We start from the raw sequence: 16,172 nt of genomic DNA, 5'->3' as shown, positions 1-16,172 counted from the left end.
TGCAAAATGTAAAAAAAAATTAGTGCAGAATTTAAAAAAAAGAAGAGAATCGGATACCCTATTACACGAATCAGTGGGTACCCTGATTATGTGGGTACCCTAATATTACGGGCCAAGTCATGGACTGGTTTGTAGTACCCGAACAGCTCGGATACTCAATACTTCGGGTACCTGAAAACACATTTACCCGATTTTGATCACCCCTAACAACCGCGGAGGAGCTATTAGGGATCATAAAGGAAGGTGGATACTAGGTTTTGCAAAAAAGAAAAAGAAGAGGAATGTGCACAACGCTTGAAGCGAAACTTTGGGAGATCTACGAAAGATTGGGAGCTAAACATATAAACATATACAAGTGGAAACCGATAGTCAGGAAGCAATCCAACTGCAAAATCTTGGCAGGAGTAAGGAAAGGAACTTTACTATTATTCAACATATAAAAGTGTACCTGAGCAGGAATTGGCAGGTAAAGATAAAGAAGATGACCGAACCATAAGGGTAATAAGATTGCGGATGGACTTGCAAAACACGCGTGGACTCTTCCTCGGAGATTGCATGTCTTTCCAAACCCCTTGAAGCTATTACTACGGATACCTGTAAGGAAGAAGTAGACGCCTTGCTTACCTGTACGCAATAGAAAAAAAATAATATATCAAACACATATTATATATCATTTTTAATAATATAATAAAATATGAGATCTTAATTTATGCACGAATAATTGTAGATTAAAAATGAAATACCTTTAGAAGGAAAAAAATAAAGCTAGCAATAAAAGACCGCACAGAATGGAAAGGGCCATGGACTTCTTCATTTTTTTATATTGATTTTGTGTATTTCTATTTCTTTTAATGTGTGCAAATTTCTAAGAGAAATTATCAAATTTATAGTTGATTTACAAATGAGGATAGTAACGTGAAATTTTCATAAACAAACAGTATTAATTACTTTACAGTATATGTATTTGAGAAATTTATTGGACCAATTGTTTTCTGAGACGCTGCTTATTTGGAAACTCAAATCAAAATTTAGATATTAAAATTTTAAATTTATGGTTTTTCAAATTATGAGTTTAAAATCTCTGTTAGAGAAAATAAAAACTTTGAAATTCAACATTATAATTAAGATTTTCCGAAATAATTTTTTCCTTCTTATATGTAATTTGATAATATTTGAAGTTAAATATTTATTAACTAAATTATTAAAAATAAAAACTAATGCACGCATAACATGAATAATTAAATAAGGAAAGTGAGGTGAAATTCGGAAAAATGATTAACATTACTTATTTTATCGTATATATGGATATTTTACCATATTTATCAATATTTATTTGGATTTCAAAAAAACTTTAACTTTCATGTTTATCAAGTACGTTATTAATTTATATTAAGCAGTCTACCTCTAAAATATTATCCTTATCCTATAACGTATGCAAATGGCATATTTATTTGTATTTATTATACAATTAATCTAATACTTATTATACAATTATAAATTGAGGCCTCATTTCAATAATTTGCACAAAGCCCTTAAATCTTTGAGCCGCCCTTGGAGATGCAAAGTCAAATCATATGTCAATTTGAGCAAAATTGTATTCAAATATTAATTCGAGATAAAAAAAAAGTTCATGTATCATTTTGAAAAAAAAATATCAAATTCAAATACTAATTTGTATAATAAACCTTTTGTATAATTGGAGGATTAAATTTATTTAATTAATTTTAAATTATGACTAATTTCATAGAATGTGTAAGTAATGAGGATTAAATGTGTAATTATACCAATTTTATTAAATACCACATCAACACTTTCATTAACTGTTAACGGCTAGTAAATGCATTTAAATAGTTGGGTGATATGATTGACAAAAATTCAAAATTGGTATCCAAAATAAAAATGGGCTATAGTTGGTTGTTCGTTGGTATAATTTACCTAAAAAAAACTCTGACAACGAATGATTATACCTCAACATACATAGTGGCCGAACCCCTAATCTCAAAAACAACAACATAAATAATTTTATTATAAATAATGATAATTGGTGAAGGATAATCGCACCAAATAAGAAGCTTTCTGAATCGAAGCAATTATTTTATTGAGACAATGGAAAAGTGGGTGAGGCGACTACATGTGATCAAAAGATAAAACATTAGAATCATTGGCAAACAATATAACATTGACAGATATGTTGATTAGTGGGTAATGCTTCACAAGAACACTTCTGCGTCATTGCCCTTGCTCCATACTTCCCATTAATGGCTAAAAAACAATCAAATTTGGGATTGGGGCCGCACGGCCCTGATAATGTCATTGTGGTTGGGCAAAACTTGATCTCCTCTCCTATTTTCACCAGCAATATCACAAATTAAATATCACAATAAAACATTAGATCTTAACTTATGAATGAATAATTGTGGGTTAAAAACGAAATACCTTCGGAAGGAGAAAATAAAGCTACCAATAGAAGACTGCAGAGAATGGGAAGGACAATGAACTTGTTCATCTTTTTTGCTTGATTTTGTGTATTTCTATTTCTTTGAATGTGTGCAAATTTCTAAGAGATGACCATCAAATTTATAGTTGGTTTGTAAATGAGGAGAGTGATTCGATTTTTATAGAAACAGTCGGTATTAATTATTTTACCGTATCTGTCAATATTTTTTTGGTAAATTTATTGGATCAATTTCTATTTAGAAACTCAAATCAAGACTTAGATTTTAATCGTAAATTTTAGATTTATGGTTTTCTAAATTATTAATTTAAATTTTCCGTAAGAAAAATAGAAAAGGTTTGAAATTTAATATTATAATTTAGATTTCCACGAAATGTTTTTATATTTAATTTTATAATATTTTATCTTAAATATTTGTTAACTAAATTATTAAAACCAAGAAAAACAAGTAAATAAAGAAAGTGAGACGAAATTCACAAAAATGATTAATATTGATTATTTATGATATATATCCATATTTTTTTGGATATTAGGTGGCATTTGAGGAAAAAAATCCAAATTTATTGTCTAAACAAATTTGGAAACTTAAATCGTGATTTAAATTTGAAAAAAATCATCTTTATCATCAACTACGTTACTAATTCATATTAAGAATTCAACCTCTAAAATATCTATTTTGGGAAATTTATTGATAAATTATTTCCTCAAAACGCCTCCTTAATAAATTTGAAAACTCATATCAACATTTAGATTTCAAATTATAAATTTTAAATATATGTTTTTTTAATTATAAATTTAAAGCTTTTGTTTGAGAAAATAAAAAAGTTCAGAATTTAATATTATAATTATTTTTCGATGAGATGAAATTTTTTTCCTTCTAATATTTTATTTTGTAATATCTTAATTTAAATATTTACTAATTAAATTATATAAAATCAAGAAAATTAATACGTGATAACATGAATAAGTGAATAAGAAAGTGAGGTGAAATTTCTAAAAATTATATTTATTTATTTTTACTCTTATATGTTTCATTTTTTATATCTATTAAAATAAATATATCAAATTTATCAATTACATTTTGAAGATAATTTTTCATTTTCCTTATTTTATATAACTTGACATGTAATAAAATTTATTTTCTAAAACTATGTATTTGATCAACATGGAACAAAAATAATGGGACTAGTGTGTACTAATATTTTAATATATTAAAAATCTGTGGTGTAAAAAATGGTTTATTGATAAACGTTTTTATCATGAAAATTAATATAAAAGTAAATATTATTTCTATTATTAAAAAAGAATATAATTCATTAAAAAGGGAATATAAAAATTTAAACTATAAAAGATATATATATATATATATATATATATATAAAATTTGATAAAATATTCTAGAAGTTATTGTATTTGTCGTCAATATTTTTGTTAATTTATCATGTTTAGGTAGATCGACATCCGAGTCTTGATGGTAATTTTGGCCCAATACTATATGTGGTCTAATTATTTAGCCCTATATAATACCAAATTTTTATTTTGAAAACTACGATATTTGCTATAGTGACTTGGAATTCACGTTGAGGTGACGAGTTTCAATAAAATATATATTTTTATTATAATTTGTCACTGTGACGCTATAAAATCTAATAAAAAATTATATTTTATTGGAACTCGTCACCTCGATGTGACGAGTTTGAATAAAAAATATTATTTAGACAAACTCATCATGTGGGCATGACAAGTTTGCCCTGCACTGTAACATTTGCCGTGAATCCTAAATTAATTTTAAAAATGACCTAATGGGCTAATTTTTTCATCCGCCTAGTCTATTGGGCCAATTTTACCGAGTCTTGATTCAGGATAGAGTTGGGCTCAGATGGTCATGTCTGAAACTGAGCATGGTCTTTGGTGCAACTGAACGTAGGTTGTTAGCTTGTTGGACTCATATGATTTTGGGTTGAGCAGTTAATTGAGCCTTATTAAAAGATATATTTGGGCTAAGCATTCACAACATTCCCACTTCCATATTTTTCTTAAATTTTATTTTAATAGAATTGGAGAATTTGTATAATAAACTCCTAAAAAATTCTAGGATTCTCATGTTTGACTCCAAACTTAGACTCGTGTTCATTATAGTTCTTTTAAATCATATTAATTTTTCCTAAAAATTTTAAATACTTACTGTATTTTTTAAATGTTAGTATTCTAAATCAAACTAAATTGAAAAAACTAAAAGAATCAAATTTCACCGTTAAATGTTCTTTCTATTTTCCCGGAAAATCAGCCGCTTCGTCAAAAGAATTCTCTTTTATTTATTGGCTGGATATTTCCCGCACATTTTTTCTTCTTCCAATTTTGTCTTCCTCGATTCTCCGGATTTCCCTTTCACTTTCTCATGTTATCGTCTTTTAAAATAAACTTGTTCGAAATGAATTCAGCATCTCATTTCCCCATATACATTCTTCGTTTCAAAACCACCGTCTTCGTTCTCTTTAGTTTCTTTCCTGGAAGAAGGGGGAGAGATAATAAACACGTCATCCGTTAAACATGACTCTTAAGCAATTGTCACGTTCACCGCCGAAGACGGCGAGGAAAGGGAAGAACTACGGGGGAATTGTCGGTGGATCCGCGGCGGAGTGCACGGCGGTGGCTTGCTGCGTCCCGCTTACCATGACGGAGATGCTTTTTCTGGGACTATACAAGGTTCCGACCGGACTTTGCAAGAAGGCTTACGCAAGGAAGAGACGAAACCATAGGAACCAAATCTCGCATCCTACGCCGCCCATGGAGGACCCCGAGCTGGACCGGATGGTGAATGGGAAACAAATTGGTGATAATGAGGATAACGGGTCCATGGGAACCGATGAATCTGATACGGAGGAGAAGTTGGCGGCCCGATTCCCCGGAACCGGGTTCTGGAGGGAACATTCGGACATATGGTCGTACACTTACGACTTGACGTTAGCAAGGAATTAAAATCCAATAAGAAAACGGATCCCTTCTGTTCCGGTTCAGAAATTCAAATTCGTTTTCTCTCACTTTTCTTGAGAAACTTCGAGTAGGCGTTTTCACTTTCAAAATGAGATTCAAACAAAAATAAGCGAGAAAGGATCGATCGTACTCCCTGTTTGAAATCGCATTCAACTTTTTCCATCAATTTTCCTTATTCATATAATATTTCGTAGTTCATCAATTGTTATTATGTTTTAGAATTCATATTTATCGATGCTTAACGATGAAATCATGACTGTATTATTGCGTACTCAATAACTGAATATGCAGCATGACAGAACAAAATGATCGGAGAAATAATCGACGAGGGTATAAAATCTATGTCACCGCCGGGCTCATCTTCAGGTACTTTCTTCCCTTTGCCTGTGTAATGCAAATTCATCTCCAGTGTTTCTTTGTTTTGTTGTTGTGTTTGGTTGGTGGGAAAATGGAGGAAAATGGATTTGCATGTTCATTAATAACTTCTTCAAAAAAGGAGATTAGCAACTTATTATGACATGCCAATTCGCTTCTCAGAGGAGAAAAAAATTGAGTGGAAATCCTTGAAACACAAGTGCCAAGTCTCTGACAACATTACATAGCATCAAAATCAAGCATTACATTTTCAGCATAACGCCATTATTAAGCAAATGGGATCAAAGTCTTGGTGCCTACTTCCAATGCCGATGCCGAGTTCAAGACCGCCTCTGGCATTTCTCTTCCCACCAGTCCATAAATTTGACTTGTGCACTCATCGTGTCCAACCTGTAGAGTTGATACCAGTGATCAGCGATTCCCTGCTCGAATGTCCAACCAAAGATAGCCCACGCTGCGAAAGACAGTCCGGCACTTGCGAAAAAATTAGGGGTGAGATTCTTTAAGATAACTTCCACTTGGATCATAATCAGTTTGATAAAGGATTGCAAGAAAGATGAAACGTTCAGAATAGTGAGACGGTTTATGCACTTAACATTGCATCATAAACTTCGACAGCCTATTTTCATGTCAAACACGAATTCAATATAGATACATATATAATATCAGCTTAATAATGCAACCCACAAAACAAACACTCTCCCACACGATATAATTCTCAAGGGAATTGGAATTTTGATCTTCATTGTTTCATAGCTTAATAATATGACCATAGAGAATAAGGATTAGAGTACCATGTAAACTCCTTGAGTATTTCCGGGCAAGACTGCAGATATCGCTCCGATGGCACCGCCTGCTAACGCAATGTTTGCTGATTCCCTAGCAGTTTTCAACTGTGGAGGATAAAGGAAACAATAAAAATTCAAGCAATTTGAGGCGAAAAATATGGTATAGTATTGCTCCTACTACAACAAAATGACAACAACTCTATCTGCATAATATTTCTACCTGTTGACTATCCACCGAAAAGGTGAAAAAATAAATCCACCGAAAGGTGATTTGAAAAGAAAAAAAAATTCACCCACAATTGTTGAAAAATGGATGGTAAATTTACACAATTTAGTCATTGTACTTTAAGGTATTTATAAGATTAGTCATTAAGCTTCAACTATAAATACTCTAACTCATTTAGCTTCAAAACCATCCCAAATCATTTTAGCTTTCTCCCAATACTGGAGAATTTAGAGAGTTTTCTTGAGAGTTGTTTTCTCTTTTTTACCAAGACAAAATTGTCATTGTTTTCTCCTTGTTAGATCGAGAGAAGTTGTAATTCCTATTTTCTCTTAGTAAAATTCTTCTACTTTTTCCCGTGGTTTTTACCCTATATTATTTAGGGGGTTTCCACGTAATTTTTGTGTCTTCTTTATCTTCATTTTTATTTTCTCAAATTATTAGTTGCGATTTTGCTCTATCCGATAGCCGTCTTCCGCAACAATTGGTATCCGAGCCATATTAGAGTGTGTAATATCTACTTGTTGTCTTTGTGGTTGCCACCAAAAGGTGAATCCTCCAACATAAGAATGTAAGAAGGTATTACCCTTTCTTTGAAGGTTTAAGAGAACTATTCACGATAGTGAAATAGTGGGAGCTATCAGTAATAAAAGCTATGTCAACGAAATTTGATATTGAAAAGTTAAATAGGAGAAATTTCTCATTGTGGAAATTGAAGATGAAGGCCATCATGAGGAAAGAAGGTTGTCTAGCAGCTATCAGTGAAAGGCCGGTAGATTTCACAAATGACAACAAATAGATCGAAATGGACGGGAATGCTATGACAAATTTTCATCTAGCATTAACAGATGAAGTATTGTCAAGCATCGAGAAGAACAAGACAACTAAGGAGATATGGGATCATCTCACCAAACTGTAAGAGGCCACATCGTTCAATAAAATTTTCCTTAAGAGAAAATTGTACACTCTCCGTATGTCAGAATCTACTTCAGTGACAGAGCACTTGAATACACTGAACACATTTTTTTTCCAGCTTACATCCTTAAGATGTACAATAGGAGAACAAGAACGTGCTGAACTTCTACTTCAAAGTTTACCTGATTCGTATAATCAACTGATCATCAACTTGAAAAACAATAATGTCACCCGTATAGTCTTCGATGACGTTGCAGTTGATGTTCTACAAGAAGAAAATTGTCGCAAGAACAAGGAAGACATATAAGTAAATCTGCAACAAGCAGAAGCATTGACAACGATGAGAGGGAGATTAACAGAATGTGGCCAAAGCAGCAGTCACAAACATGGTAGATCGAAGTCAAGGAGCAAGAAGAATTTAAAGTGCTACAACTGTGGAAAGAAATGTCACTTGAAGAAGGTTTGTTGGAGTCTAAATAAAAACTCCAATCCACAAAGTAATACCACAAACACTTCAAATAATGGAGATGCTCTATGCTGTTAAGCGTCAACCACCGTGGAATGTAGAAAGAAATTTGCAGATATATGGCTCATTGATACGGGAGTAACATATCACATGACCTCAAGAAGAGAATGGATTCATCATTATGAACATGTATTAGGAGGATCTGTGTATAGTTGTAATGATCATGCCTTAGAGATCATTGGCGTGAGAACCATCAAATTGAAGATGTATGATGGAACAATCAAAGTTGTTCGAGATGTGCGGCACGTGAAAGGCCTGAAGAAAATTTTATTTTCCTACAGATTGTTGGATAGTAATGCAACAAGATTGAAATTCAACACGTCAAATTTTAGAGGCAAAAGTGTTCTAGAATTGGTTCATTTTGACGTATGACAAGCACCAGTTACATCCCTAGGTGGAGCAAAATACTTTGTCTCATTTATTGATGACTACTACATGAGATGTTGGGTGTACCCTATTAAGAAGAAGTCAGATGTGTTTTCCACTTTCAAAAACTTCAAAGCGCGGGTGGAACTTGATTTTGGAAATAAGATCAAGTGTTTCAAAACAGATAATGGAGGAGAATACACAAGTGAAGAATTTGATGACTTTTGCAGGAAAGAAGGCATCAAAAGACAATTCACAGTAGCGAACACTCCTCAACAAATGGAGTGGCAGAGCGGATGAACAGAACCTTGTTAGAAAGAACAAGAGCAATGTTGAGGGCTGAAGGCCTAGAAAAATCATTTTGGGCAGAAGTAGTCAATACCGCCTGTTATTTGGTGAATCGAGCTCTATCAACTGCAATAAAGCTGAAGACACCAATGGAGATGTAGACTGGCAAACCAGGTGATTATTCAAACCTCCATGTATTTGGAAGTATTGTGTACATGATGTACAACTCCCAAGAAATTTCAAAGCTGGATCCAAAATACAGGAAATGCAAATTCTTGGGGTATACTGATGGAGTAAAGGGGTATCGCTTGTGGGATCCCACTGCCCACAAAGTGATCATCAGTAGGGATGTTATCTTTGTAGAAGATAATTTATAAAGAAAAGACGACGATGATAGCGCTGAAAAGTCAGAGAATACACAGATACATGTGGAAAAAGAGTTTGAACAAGGAAATTCTTCTAAAGCAGAACCAATACATGATGAACAAGAATCAGAGAGTTCTGAAGCTCCAACAACTCGTCAATCAGATTGTGTGAGAAGACATCCCAATTGGCACTCAGATTATGTTATAGAAGGAAAATTGCATATTGTCTTTTAACAGAGGACGGTGAGCCATCAACATACCAGGAGGCAATAAACAGCTCAGATGCTTCACTATGGATGATGGCGATGCAAGAATAAATTAAAGCCCTTCATAAAAATAATACATGGGATATTGTTCCGCTACTACAAGGAAGGAAGCCAATTGGTAACAAATGGGTCTTCAAAATCAAGCGAAATGGTGACGATCAAGTGGATAGGTATCGTGCAAGACTGGTGGTCAAAGGATATGCTAAAAAAGAAAGTATTGATTTCAATGAAATCTTTTCTCCCGTGGCTCGACTAACAACAATTCGAGTAATTTTGACAATGTGTGCTACATTGAACTTACATCTATAGCAGCTAGATGTTAAAACAACTTTTCTTCATGAAAATCTTGAAGAAGAAATTTATATGCTCCAGCCTGAAGGTTTTGAAGAAAAAGAAAAGAAGAACTTGGTTTGTAGGTTTAACAAATCTTTGTACAGTCTAAAGCAGGCGCCGAGGTGTGGGTATAAGATATTTGATTCCTTCATTACGTACCTTGGATACAACAGACTTATTGCAGACCCTTGTGCTTATTTCAAGAGGTTTGGTGATAACGATTTTGTTATATTACTGTTGTATGTGGATGACATGTTGGTTGTAGGACCCAACAAAGATCATATTGAAGAATTGAAGGCACATCTGGTTAGATAATTTGAAATGAAGAACTTGGGATCAACAAACAAGATTCTAGGGATGCAAATTCACAAAGACAGAATTAATAAGAAGATTTGACTTTCATAAAAGAATTATTTGAAGAAGATCTTGTCACAATTCAACATGCAAGATTGTAAGCCAATTTCTACCATTCTTCCTATTAACTTCAAATTATCCTCCAGTACGAGTCCTAGCAGTGAAGAAGAGAGGATGGAGATTTCTTGAGTACCGTATGCATCGACAGTGGGAAGTTTAATGTTCGCTATGATATGCACAAGAACAGACATTGCACAAGCAGTGGGAATGGTTAGTCGGTACATGGAAAATGCAGGCAAAGAGCATTGGAATACAATAAAGAGGATCTTGAGATACATCAAAGGGAACTCAAATGTTGCATTATGTTACGGATGATCAAACTTACTTATCAATAGGTATGTCGATTCTGACTAAGTAGGAGATTTGGATAAAAACAAATCTACAACAAGATATGTGTTCAAAGTTACTGGTGAAGCTGTAAGCTGGGTTTCAAAATTGCAGTTAGTTGTGGCTACATCCACAACAGAGGCAGAATATGTAGCAGTTACACAAGCCAGTAAAAAACAATTTGGTTGAAGATGCTATTGGAGGAGCTTGGGCACAATCAAGAGTATGTCTCTCTGTTTTGTGACAGTCAAAGCGCCTTGCATCTAACAAGGAATCCAACATTTCATTCAAGGACAAAGCACATACAGTTCCATTTTATTCGTGAAAAGGTGGAAGAAGGGATGGTAGATGTGCATAAGATCCATACCAAAGACAACATAACAGATTTCATGACGAAGGCGATTAATGCTGATAAATTTTATTGGTTTCGATCCTCTTGTGGCCTGTCAGAGACGTAAGCAACATGATGGTACAAGGTAGAAAGAATGGTGTGAAGATATGATTGTTCTAATCAAATCTTCAAGTGGGAGATTGTTGACTATCCACCGAAAAGGTGGAAAAACAAATCCACCGAAAAGGTGGAAAAACAAATCCACCGAAAGGTGATTTGAAAAGAAAAACAAATTCATCCACAATTGTTGAAAAATAGATGGTAAATTTACATAATTTAGTCATTGTACTTTAGGGTATTTACAAGATTAGTCCTTAAGCTTCAACTATAAATACCCTAGCTCATATAGCTTTAAAACCATCCTAAATCATTCTAGCTTTCTCCCAATACTAGAGAATTTAGAGAGTTTTCTTGATAGTTGTTTTTTCCTTTTTATCAAGACAGAATTGTCATTGTTTTCTTCTTGTTAGATCGAGAGAAGTTGTAATTCCTATTTTCTCATAGTAAAATTCTTCTACCTTTGCCCGTTGTTTTTACCTTATATTATTTAGGGGTTTTCCACGTAAATTTTGTGTATTCTTTATCTTCATTTTTATTTTCTCAAATTATCAGTTGCGATTTTGCTTTATCCGATAGCCGTCTTCCGCAACACTACCCATATGGATATACTATTTAACCTTTGAACAAACCCATAAACCTACATTGTAGCTTACAAATTCGGTAAAAACACATCGAATAATTCTAACGTATAAAACTACCCATATGGCAAGATTCAGTTTTCAAAACCAAAATCAGTAAGGAAACAAGAAAAAGCAAAGGGCATAGGTAGAAATGGTTAAATTTGCTAAAATTTGTACTAGATCAAGGAAACCCAATATCGAAAAACACCTAGAAATTAAAGGGGGAGATTACTAACGGCGGGGCCATGAAGAGTGTCAGAGCGATGAAATCCTTAATATTTGATTCAAACCAAGGACGGAGAAACTGTTCCCCGCTGATGAATCTTAAATAGGCATCGGTGAATGAAAATATTTCGGCCCAGAATTCTTTGTAAGCTTCCCAGTGCTTCTCCAAGAATGATTGTGATGATGAATCGTCCATTTCTTCGCTTGCTCTGAGTAAGTATCCTCGACCTTCTTTCTTTTAAAGGGTATGCAGGTTCTGATCTTGTACAATGAGAACTTTGGGTTATTTTAGTGCTCTTACCATCAATTGTCACATGTCAAATAGTATTTATTGCTAAAATTTAGGGTTTTTTTTAAAAGGATAAAGTACACATAGCCCCTAACTATAGGTATTGCTTTTTTAGTCTTAAATTATTAAAAGTTACAAATTAATCTTCTAATTGTAGGATGCTATTTTGTTGAGTCCTCTGACTATAAAAAGTTACAAAATGATCACCTCAGAATTCATATATTCTAAACTTGTCATTTTTTAATAAAAAATGATAGTCATCTAAGATGGACGTTAACCTGTTAATTGAGATAAGAAAAATCTAATCATAGATTCATTTGAATTGTACTTTATAAATCGACTCATCGTTTATATTATGTTATCAATTCAGTGCTTGAAATATTAAGTTGTCGAGCTAATGGTTGAAAAAAATGACAGTGTCAATAGACATCATTAAAATATAATTTTATCATATTTCAGTCAGCAGGTTAACGTCAAACTTAGATAATCATTAATATTTAACAAAAAATGATGAGATTAGAACATATGAATAATCAGGTGACCATTTTGTAACTTTTAATAGTTGGGGTACTCAACAAAAATAATTATCTATAGTCGAAGGATTATTTTATAATTTTAATAGTCAAAGGGCTCAATAAATTAATATCTTATAATCGAGAGACTATTTATGTATTTTACCCCAAAAATAATTTATTATTTTATTATGTATTTTAAAATTTACACATAAATACATCCTATTGTGATATTCTCGTTTCAGGTCTAAGTTCAAGTAATTATGTTATATCTTATATCAAGATTCAACATGTCCAAACAATTCGTTGGTACTTTTTGGTGATTTTAATTGTCGTTATTAATGACGGTGAATGACAGTGACTAATGATTTACCAAACTGTTACGTGATGATGTTTTATCTCTCTATTTAGGTTTGCTTAATGAAGCTTTTAATTTTGAAGATGTAAACAAAATTGTTATCGTGCTTATCATAGAAATTGATAATCCGGTTCATATGAAAAACTTCCGTCCTATTAGCCTTTGTATTGTCATTTACAAAGTGATTTCTAAAGGAATTGTGAATCGTCTCAAGCCTATCTTGCCTCTCTATGTGTCGGAGAACCAATGTGTCATTGTACTGGGGCGTCTTATCTCCAATAATTTCTTGATTGTCCATGAATTGTTCCATTATTTCAAAGGTTCTAAGAATGGGCCTAATAAAAGGGTTCGCGGTCAAACTTGACATGAAAAAGACTTATGACCTAGTCGGAGCTTTATCTATGATGTGATTTGTCGTTTGGGTTTTGACATGTAACATATCCACTGTCTTATTATTTTAGGATTATTGGTCACCGTTCAGGTTTCTTTAAACCCGAGCGAGGTCTCAGACAGTTGTCCCCTTATATGTTCCTTTTCTGCACCAAATGGATGTATGTTGCTTTAGTCGCCGAACAAAGACAAAGTTGTATAAAAGGGGTACGGGTAAGCTTACGGGGGCCAGAGTCAATCATCTCATGTATTCAGATGACAACCTCATGCTTATTAAGAACTTAGAATATGAGGCTCGCCGACTCAAACTTGTTCTTAATGAGTATGAAGGGACTTTGGGATAGAAGGTTAACCTGGACAAATCTTTGATCTATTTCAGCACCAACACAAAGCAAAATGATAGGAGGCTTATCACGTCTATCTTGGGAGTTCGAGAGTGATCGGAACCTAGAACTTATCTGAGGCTCTCCCTTATCATCGGTAGGAACAAGATGAATGCTTTCAGTTTCCTTCGGGATAGAGTTTTATGATGAATGCGAGATGATGAAGTAGAGAAAGAAGGAGATTTCAGAAGAGAAGCAGAAAGGATTGAAGAAATTCATAAATTCATTCAGTAAAATCATGCATAATCATCTATTTGCAGGTACATTAGTTTTATACAATTGTACTATAAAATCTAACAAGCCAGCTGGCATATATTCTAATTGTTTTCTGTTACTGCATATTATCATTGGGCTTCTCTGTTGGGCTTCACTGCTGTTGGGTCTTCAAATGGCTTATGGGTTAATGAACTCGTGCTCCTCACGTGATATTCACTTCCTCAGGTAATAGTCCCCAATTCCTTCAGCAATCCCTAACCCTTGTACTACATTTTCCCAATTCCCTCTTCGCTTCCCTGATCGCCTTCTCTTCCTTCCCCACGTCCTTCTCCTCTGACCATGACAATACCCACCGCTGGAGTAGATCCTTGTTCCCAAGGATCAAAGTTGGGAAACTATCCCCGAAGAATAGTATAGTCCTCCCAAGCATCGTACGATTCATCCAGATTCGTCCATCGCACCAATAATTGAGTAACAAGTTTGTGGTTCTTGTTTACAATTCTTCTTCCCATGATTTGAGAAGGCTCAATTTTAATTTCACCTTCCTCAGTCATTTCAGAAGGATCCGTAGAAGAAGTGGCTGACTGTCCAATGTGCTTCTTCAAAAGACTCACGTGAAAAACCGGATGTAACTGTGATATCTCAGGTAAAGCCAAACGGTAAGCAACCTCACCAATCTTTTCTGTAATTTTGTAAGGCCATAGTATCGGGCTGCTAACTTTAGGTTTTTGCGCAGAGCCAAAGATGTTTGGCGATAAGGCTATAATTTCAGGTACACTTCTTCACCTACTGCAAAATTTCTTTCAGATCGTTTCTTATCAGCTTTCTGTTTCATGAGATTAGCTGCATTTTCTAAATGTAATTTGACTAGCCTGCGAATGTCCTCTCTAGTTTGCATTAGTTCACTGACAGAGTGCACTGGTGAGTCTGTTTGCCACACCATTATAAGGGGTGCATAGCCATATAAGGCTTGAAATGATGTTAGTTTTAGGGTTGTATGATATGTGGTATTATACCACCACTCTGCATGAGACAACCATTTAGCCCACTGCTTTGGTTGGGAGAAACACAAACCCCTTAGATATTTCTCAAGACACTGATTCACCCTTTCACTTTGTCCATCAGTCTCTGGGTGATATGCAGTACTAAATAGAGTCTTAGTACCCAGCTGCTTCATTAGTTCTCTCCAAAAGAGACTAGTGAAGGTTTTATCCCTGTCTGAAATTGCCACTTTTTGCTGGCCATGCAGCTTATAAATGTTATCCAAATATAGTTTAGCTACTTCAGTAGCAGTGTAAGGGTGTGATAGTGCCACAAAATGATTGTACTTGGTGAACTTATCAACCACCACCAAGATACAATTCTTCTTCAAAGAAGTAGGCAAACCCTATATAAAATCCATAGTGATTACCTCCCAGGACTGTTGAGGAATAGGCAGTGGTTGAAGTAGACCATGTTTAGCAAAATGCTCCACTTTAGTTTGCTGACATATTGTACAAGTACTTACATAAATTGTCACCATAGCCTTAAGTCTAGGCCAATAAAAATAACTTCAAATTCTTTGATAAGTGGCATGAGTTCCTGAATGACCTCTATGAGGTGAGTTAAATAGGGTTTGAAGAATCTGTAGCCTAAGAGAGCCTTTAGTGCCAATATAAACCCTGTCTTGAAATATGAGAATTCCTTTGGAATATTTCCACTTAGAATCAGCAGTAGGAGTCACAGTTAAAATGGAAGTCCACTCAGTAGCCAATAAATAATCCTTGTAACTCTCCTCCACTTCTTGAACCCAAGTAGGAATAACTAGGGTAGTTCTCATGACAAGACACTGACCCTAGTCTTCCCACTGCCTGGATAAGGCATCTGCCACAACATTTGATTTACCTTTCCTGTATTGGATAGTATAATCCAATCCCAATAATTTTGTCAGTCCCCTTTTCTGAATAGAAGTAGTGAGTTTTTGATCCAATAAGTATTTTGGAGGTTCATGATCAATTTTAATGATAAAAGGTTTGCTCTCTAAATAGTGTCTCCACTTGGAGACTACTAATAAAATAGCAAGATATTCATTCTCATAAATAGATAGAGCAGCA

At 34.1% G+C, this 16,172-nt stretch overlaps 1 protein-coding gene and 1 pseudogene across 1 annotated transcript; one reads left to right on the top strand and one right to left on the bottom strand.

Moving 5' to 3' along the window:
* The first annotated feature begins 5,005 nt into the window (after nucleotides 1-5,005).
* On the top strand, nucleotides 5,006-5,434 carry LOC120124438. Its single transcript, XM_039143117.1, has one exon. It carries the CDS (start codon nucleotides 5,006-5,008, stop codon nucleotides 5,432-5,434), a length of 429 nt encoding a protein of 142 aa, XP_038999048.1.
* Nucleotides 5,435-5,979: 545 nt separating this feature from the next.
* LOC120124355 lies at nucleotides 5,980-12,127 on the bottom strand (annotated as a pseudogene).
* Nucleotides 12,128-16,172: the final 4,045 nt, after the last annotated feature.

The sequence above is a fragment of the Hibiscus syriacus genome, unplaced genomic scaffold (assembly GCF_006381635.1).
Source record: "Hibiscus syriacus cultivar Baekdansim isolate YM2019G1 unplaced genomic scaffold, ASM638163v2 tig00110418_pilon, whole genome shotgun sequence".
Classification (NCBI taxonomy): Eukaryota; Viridiplantae; Streptophyta; class Magnoliopsida; order Malvales; family Malvaceae; genus Hibiscus; species Hibiscus syriacus.
This window is presented reverse-complemented; position numbering and strand designations above follow the sequence as displayed.

What these genes read in the sequence shown, in the direction of transcription:
- LOC120124438 (XM_039143117.1), top strand. Translation starts at nt 5,006, where the DNA reads ATGACTCTTAAGCAATTGTCACGTTCACCGCCGAAGACGGCGAGGAAA.